Source organism: Gallus gallus, chromosome 7 (genome assembly GCF_016699485.2).
Source record: "Gallus gallus isolate bGalGal1 chromosome 7, bGalGal1.mat.broiler.GRCg7b, whole genome shotgun sequence".
NCBI classification, from domain to species: domain Eukaryota; kingdom Metazoa; phylum Chordata; class Aves; order Galliformes; family Phasianidae; genus Gallus; species Gallus gallus.
In genome coordinates this window covers 15,029,539-15,037,538 of record NC_052538.1, presented here as the reverse complement: position 1 = coordinate 15,037,538, position 8,000 = coordinate 15,029,539, and the positions used below count along the sequence as shown (strand labels likewise).

Sequence of the window (8,000 nt, the reverse complement as noted above, 5' to 3'; positions counted from 1 at the left end):
TTAGTTCTACAAGTTAGAAAGAAGGAAAAGTTGCCTGTGTATAACAAGTCTTCCAATCAGTTGTTAGGTACCAGGACATGATGGTATGTCAGCCATGTTATCTTTCTCTTTATTCCTAATTTTCACATTCTGTTCAGTCTTCACTATGTCATCTTCTTTGTGTTTCACAGCCTTTGTCGTTGCACTCAGAACACACAGATTATTTGTTTATCCTGCCTCTCGCGATATAGGAGAATAATGATAAACACAGAAATGTAGAAACAGCCCTAATCATCATTTCATGGTTGGGCATATCCCAGGTGGGAGTATGGGCACAATTCTGCAAATAAGAGGTAGAGAGATGCCTGAGTTCCTGCACGCTCTCTTTCAATTAGTAATCAGTAGTAACACTGATAAATAACCACACCACGCAACTGTGAATTTTTTACTCAAAATAGCGGAGTACGAACAATTTAATCTCTTCTTTATATTTGGTCTATACAATTTTCAAATAATTAAAATATCCTGTAATAAGCATATAATGCTTTGTAAAAATACTATGCTTAGGTCTTCATCACAAAGTAGTTACCTTCTTTTACTCAGGTGTTTCGTCCTACCAGTTGCTCAACTACGAGGACAAATCAGATGTTTCACTCAATGGTAGAAGAGGAAATCAGATAATCAACGATGTTGGTTTTGATGTTGCTGGATCAGATTCTATTGCCTTTAAAGCTTCATTTGGCATAGTGACCAAACACGAGGTTGAAGTACCGACGCTGCTTAAAGAACTTACTACAAGGTCGTGTTATTTATTTTGGTTCTGCAATAATATTTCATACAATTATGTTGCTTCTCTGAGAAAAATGTATTAATACAGAATTTTTTAGGTTTCCATTATTTGTAGGCTATCAGTAGTAGTTGAAATTGGATGTTTTCCAAGTTCTTTAATTGTCTGTCTAATGAGTCTTAAGTTCACCGTTTCAATTAGATGCGTGACCTCCTGTATAACACAAGCATATAATTTATCTGAATGAATTCTTGTTTGAATTACAGTGTATCTTTCAGGAAAAAAAGAATTCTAGAGAGGAAGAGTCCACAAAAGACCCACTGTATGTTATTCCATACTACTGTAGATTTGAAACTGACTTCAAATGACATTAGCCACCTTCTGCTTTTGGAAATAGGTTGATTGCTATGTTGTTGTCTGATGTATTAGGAAGACATATGTTGCCAAAATTATTCCCAATGTAAATAATTCAAGATTTTATTAGGTTATTTCCCGAACTTTTATTTAAAAGAGAAAAAGAATTTATTGAGTTTTTAATAATCTTCTGTGGCACTCTAATAAATGTAGTACTTTTCTCCAACATTTTTCTTAAGCTGTGGACACTGAAACTGAACTCTGTGGTGCTCTAGAGTTGGCACAAATGGGTCTTTTTCTAGGTGATAATGTCCAGTTTTTATTTCAATGATTGTCCCTTGGGCACAGTATCATCCAGTGAAGTATTGCAACCCAGTAAAGTATTCACTATGTTTGGTGTGACATTGGTGTTTTCAAAGATGTTTGTCTCCTAGTAGTTATTTACCAAGCAATGTCATGTGGTATCCATAATCACTCTTAGTCTGTACCTAGCTTTTATCATAACTTGAGGTGGGCTTAGTGGGGAAAATTGGTCTGGTCTTCCAATGAAAATATGTTATAAGACTAAGAACCAGTGCCTTTGGAGATTCTCCTAGAAAAGCACGTTTGATGATCAATCTGTATTTATAGCTTATGTAGTATTTTGCAGTTACAGTTCATATCTATCAGTTAGCTAGTTTTAATTCATTTAGCATATGCCAGACTCTAGGTATCATTTTCAATTTCTGAAACAAATATCACTATCATAAGCTTTTATAGAAGCCCTAAGATAGAGCATTACAACTATTACTAATCAAACTTGTAACTATATTTAAAATAAGATTAATCTTAATATGAGACAGTAGAATTATATCAACTTTTTTTAAAAAAGTTATTCATTAGGGTGTGTTGACACCTCCTTACTGTCAGTAAGTACAGTGTCAGATTTGAAATTTTTCAGGATATCCCATGTAATTTCTTTAAAACTTGTATGTTATTGGCTTTCTTTGAATCTTTTGGTGATTTTGTTCCCAGACACTGAAAATCAACACGATCAACTTGAAGTTCCCAGAAACCTTCTCAGTCAGCTGTTTTATAGCAATGAGACAGAAGTTATGGTGATTTATTTACTGACTTAAAGTTCCTAATTATGCAAGAAGCTTTGTTAAATGCTAATAATCTCTGAATTTCCTTCTTATCTCCCTCTTGATTTTAGAAAAATAAACTTTGATCATTGTCTAGTCCATCAAACAAGAAAAAGTAGGATGGAGATTCTGTGTGTTGTCATGGAAAGCATTAGGACGACAAGGCAGTGCTCGTTAACTGTTCATACTGGGATGCGTGGAGAGACGATGAGGGTATGTTTGACAAAGTTCTGTAACTTAAGTGAAAAGCCAAACAAGCTCGTTTTTGTAGATTGTATGGCTGGATTTGATTGCATTTTTACTGAAGTAAACTCTTCTACTGAAGAGAAATGAGATTTATTGCACCGATATAAAGTGAATGAGAACTTGGACTTGGATTCACATTGCTTATCTGAGGGATGGGAAAAGTGTGGAAGGATGGCTAGACGATGAGCCATTTCTTTGGGCGGAGTCTTAGCAAAGATTTGGAAATTCCTTCTTTTCAGTTTGAAAGTTTGAGAAACATATAACCTATCCTTGCTTTCTACACTGACCTTCTACAGCTCATTACAACTTCGGGTTGTTATTATTTGAAGAGTTGGCTCTTACTCCCTGTCCCATCTCTCCCTACCTCCTCCTTTCTCTCATCTGTACGTTTGAACTTTCAAATCTCCTTCTGAGGTTTGCCCCTTTTTGAATCATTCATATAGTTTTCAAGAACTGATGCAAGTTAGATTACTGTCTTTGTATAAATATAACATTGTTTGCAAAATATATATATATATTTATTTGTGAAATTTGATCCTCAAGGATTCCTCCTGGTAGTGTAATTTTCAATATGTACATTTAAGCTGTTATTTTGCTTACTTTTCATTTTGGTTTGAATTTCTTTTCTTTTGATAACTTTCAAAATTATAGTTTCACATAATTGAAGACCAAAATAATAAAGGACGGGACAAAGCCATTGTTTTTCCTGCACATACAACAATTGCTTTTAGTGTATTTGAACTTTATATTCGGTTGGATGGGAATTTTGGTAAGTCACTGGCATTACTATTAGTGTCATTACTGCTAAAGTTTATAGTGGTTTTACTTTCTAAAACAGTTTACTTGCCTTGATATGCATAAGCCCCAATTCCATAAGATGGATATACTTTAATTTTAAGCACGTAAATAGTCTGACTTTCTAAGGCAGACAATTCTTTAAAAGATGAACAAGATAGTTACAGCAAAAGTCTGTCATGGAAAGATTTCTCAAAAATAATAGGACTTGATGATGATGATGATTTTTCCTTCCCACAGTGCTCCATTAGCAAGGAATAAAAAATCACTTGCTTTCTAGCCTTTAAAAACTATCTGATCACTTTTTCATAAAAGTAAGAGACCTAAATAAAGAAGAAAATGTGCAGGACTTTTAAACAAAATGAGGAATTTTGTTATTGTTGTTGTTGGGTCTTTAATTTCAGTTGGATCCGTCATTGCATGTACGGCTCTCTGAAGACATTTACAAATCAAAATTACTGCAAACAAATGCAAAAAATCTGTGCAGCTCCAGTAAGTTTTTCTCATTTTTAGGGAAATGATGGAGCTTCTGTGTTTATGTTATTGACACTGAAGTGCAGCCTGTAATGGTAGCAGTGTTGTTTCAAATAAATCAGAAATTCGATTTTAGGATTTGATCTAGGATTTTAGGATTTGATGATACCACATAATGTTAGATAGTGTTTCAAACACCAGATTTACCTGTACATAAATACCAACTTCTCTGCAGGAGTCACAAAGCTGTTTCAGGAATTGCTCGACTCTGATTAACGTTGTGGCTTTCTTTAAATAGCAAGATAAAAGATTAGGGAAGTGATCTGTACCACTGCAGATCTACACAGCAGTATCTGCTTTTGATGTTGCAAGTATCTTTTAGCATATACAGTGTTTACATTCCAAGACACAAACTCTGCATTTTAAAGCACTTTTTTAATGAGCTGTGAGATACCTCTGCCAATTTGTAAAAAATTTAAATGCACTCCCAACCACGCATAGTTACCTGATTAGAAGTACGAGATAATACAATACAGTAGTTCCTTACATTCACTTTTATAAGTCTCAATATAATTTTCTAATTCTTAAATGTCTTATTTTACCTTTATGCAATGGTAGGGATATGTGCAAAAATGATGTTCTTGCTGAAGTCAGGGAAATGAGGAATTAAGATCAGCATAATTAAAAAGAATTATCAGTTGAGGTTTGACTTTTGCAGCTTCATGCCGTCGTTTGTCCATATATTTTACTTCTGAGATTTTCTCTCAAGTTATGGATGGAAACTGAGGTGATACTTTGAATTTAAAAAATCACTTTTGTCAGCTGATTCTGCACTGGAAGAGAGGACTAAAGAACTCACAGCTTCACTTAAAAATTCTTATTTTCAGTTTCAAATGAGAGATCTCTTTAAAGAGATGTTTCTCCTTCAGATACAGGAGTTCCATTAATATGGTATTGGCTGTCTTAATTGCTTAACACATGCAGAAACTCTGAGAATATAAGTTGGAAGCCACCAACATGCTAAAATTTCCACTGACCCCGTATCATTTGATTCTGTACTATTACCATGTACAGATATGTATTAGAAAGTGTTACTAGCCATTACAAAACATTAGCAAAGATGAATTTAATCCTGCTAACTTTATCAACCTGTTATAGAGTAAAAAAGAATATTAGATTGTGTTGTGCAGCTATTGCTTTGCTATTACATTCTTCTAAAAGCTTACATTTAATTTTTACAGAACTGTGTGTGACTCCAATTGCAAAGGGGGGATTTGAAAAAGAGAAATCTGGATCATCTTCAATGAATAAATTAAGGAGATTAAAGCATAATCTCTTTCATCGAAGTATGTCTTTTGATAATGTATGAAAAGTGCACTTTTGTTTTTAGTTTCTGAGTAAGATGAACATTTAAATAGGAAAATTTTAATGTAAAGTATACCTAACTAATTCCTTCTGTACAGAAATGATTTTCAAGTGATTAAATTTATACTGACAATCTTTTTTGTAAATAAATTTACAGTATTGCTGTTTATTAAAACTTAAGATCTTGAAAATTTATGGCTGATGATGAAGTAGTAATCTGTTAAGATTAAGATTATTTCATATGTTCACAATTTACATGGAGTATCCAAGTCATAATCGATAAATAATATTTCAGGACATATGCTTTATGACAAAGTTTAAGCATCAAACGATATTGATTTAAATATTAGAATGTACTCTTTAGGCTGTATCATCACATGGCAGTTATATTGGCAAGAGACCACTATAGTTTTCTTTTTTTGTTCTGATGTGAACACAACCACCAAAACCAGAATCACTGTATGTACGCTGTGTTTTCTTTTGGATACCTCTGACACTGTGGTACTCAAATTTGGGAACTTGTTGTAGTCAATGTAGAGCAAGATCCTATGCTTTTAACACACCTCAGTCTAAGTATTGAGGAAGGCTGCAAATCTGAAAATGAAGAGCACCAAGCACATCCTTCTAAGGGCTGCTCTATACATATGTTCTTGCTCTATTGTATCTCATTCTTGATCGAAGAGCTTGTATGGCCCAGACCTTCAGTTGTGTTCCAGTCTACTCTAAGGGAACCGATCTCCAGTGGGTATGATACACCTCACTATCAGTAGCTGCCTAAAAGTTGGTTATCCAACCTAACCTCATTACTCCCTGAGAAGAGAGGAGAAAGATAAATAGTTCTGAAAGCGACTTTTTCCTGGGATGTTTGGATGCTCAGAAATCTGCTAGGATGTCAGCATGGGAAAAAAAAATAAAAATGGAAACAAACAGAACAAACTATTTTTAGAAAATAAATTCAGGAACAAAAATAAAAGTGCTAAAACAAGAAAGTATGCAGCTGTGTACTAATTGGCACTGATTTTTCACAATCTTGTATCATGACCTTACCTTCTAGAATCATTTATAAATAAATATTTCTATTATACAAGTCATATATAAAAATAATTCTAGTTTCTGCCAGTGTCTTTTGTGAGGTTTAACAAAAGTTTTCAGCACCCAAGGCTTTTGATGGGAAGTGATCTATGGTGAAGCATGTTTAAAATGATTTAATGAATCAGCTGGTATTTCCATCACAATTTGTTTGATTCACAAATTGTTTTGTAAACACTTCATGATGTAATGACAAATTATTGATGACTTCTTGTGTGTGTGCATTTTTTCAGACAAAAGAATAGTGAGTATCATCCCTAGCTCTGATGGTTACTTGGAGGACCTTTTTACAGACTACTATGAGAAAGCTGCAAGCATGACTGATCTCTCCACAAGCTATCTCAGAGAAGGGGCTCATGCCCGGATTAATTTACTTAATAACAACATCCCCAAAGGTCCTTGTGTCCTTTGTGGAATGGGAAGCTCTAAAAGAGAAACAGTCTACGGATGCCTAGAGTGTTCTTTTAATGGACAGAAGTATGTACGACTGCATGCCGTGCCCTGTTTCGACCTCTGGCATAAGAGAGTGAAGTAACTGCTCTAGGTAAGTGCCTGTTGTTACAGACATGGGCATAACTGTGCCACAAAGTTTTCAGAGTTATTACATGTGACTCAGATGGTTTAAATGCGAAATAGTGGAAGTGCAAAATATTTTATTACGCTATTATTTTCAACTTATTTGCTTCACAATGACCTTAATTACTTGAAAATATTCTAATGCATTCCCTGACATTTTGCTTTTCATCTTTCTAGTACCTTCACACTTCATTATCATGATGAAAGATGTACTTTTAAAATGAATTTTAATAATGTCAAAATATATGCTATAACTTACCTATAAAGAAGTTGTTTACACAAACTTGTTCTGAAGCCTCCAAATGTCACCTTTATCTACACTGGTATATAATGGTAAAATGAGAATATTTGTTAATAATTTAGTGTTCTCATGAATGTTTAATTGAAGTATCAGATTAAAAAACATGCTAAAACTTACTTAGCTCAGTCTAATGTTTCATTTACAAAAGGGAACTACTAAAACTGGGGATAGGAGTTTCATATTAGGATGTCATTACTAAGAAGTACCAGCTAGCCTACCTTTAGCGTTTGGATTTTAGGTTACAACTGCTCTTGACTTTCATACAACTTATATGTTCAGAAAAAAAGTGTTTAACAGGAAAAGCTGAGGAAATTTGAGAAGATAGCAGAACTAAATCCTTCCAGCTAGACTCCAGGCTGAAGTTTTTTAAGTAGTTCTCAACCACATGAAATAAACTGTTGTTTAGAATATATACTCCAGGGGGCACTACACAACAGCGTCCAACGCAGAGATAGAGAGAATGGTTCATTTGTGTGCAGTTCATGCTTTGCCATTGCTGTGTTGAAACAGGAAAACAAAATTTGTTTGTACATTTTAGAATGATTTTAAGGATAAAGCCATATGTGGAAGTTTTGTTTTTTTCTTTTTTGCCTGACCTGCCATTTCCACTGGGTGTATACCTGATTCTTCCATATTGAAATAAATGATCATTTCCCCAAGTAGAAAAGTACGTTATACAAGTGTTATGACGACATCTGCATAAGCAGAACAGTACTGTATATTAACTATAGGAATATTAACTTTATTATATTAACTATGGGAGTACTGTATATTAACTATCACTGTTTCTTCTTTGTGTTTTTTTTCCAAAGTGAGGGAAACTAGATGACCAGATAAATACTTATGCTTATACAGGAGTATCTCCTATTCTCTTCCACCTCAAGTACAACATGGTATTTAAGTTTCTAAC

The 8,000-nt window shown here is 34.0% G+C and overlaps 1 protein-coding gene across 1 annotated transcript in view; it reads left to right on the top strand.

Moving 5' to 3' along the window:
- Positions 1 to 8,000, top strand: part of DFNB59 (deafness, autosomal recessive 59) — a 28,884-nt gene that overhangs the window by 11,922 nt on the left and 8,962 nt on the right. The window contains exons 2-6 of the mRNA XM_426573.8: positions 583 to 778; positions 2,316 to 2,457; positions 3,142 to 3,259; positions 5,001 to 5,105; positions 6,447 to 6,757. Of these exons, the coding sequence (XP_426573.2) occupies positions 583 to 778; positions 2,316 to 2,457; positions 3,142 to 3,259; positions 5,001 to 5,105; positions 6,447 to 6,748 (863 nt within the window). The 3' untranslated portion in view covers positions 6,749 to 6,757. The remainder of the gene's footprint in view (positions 1 to 582; positions 779 to 2,315; positions 2,458 to 3,141; positions 3,260 to 5,000; positions 5,106 to 6,446; positions 6,758 to 8,000) is intronic.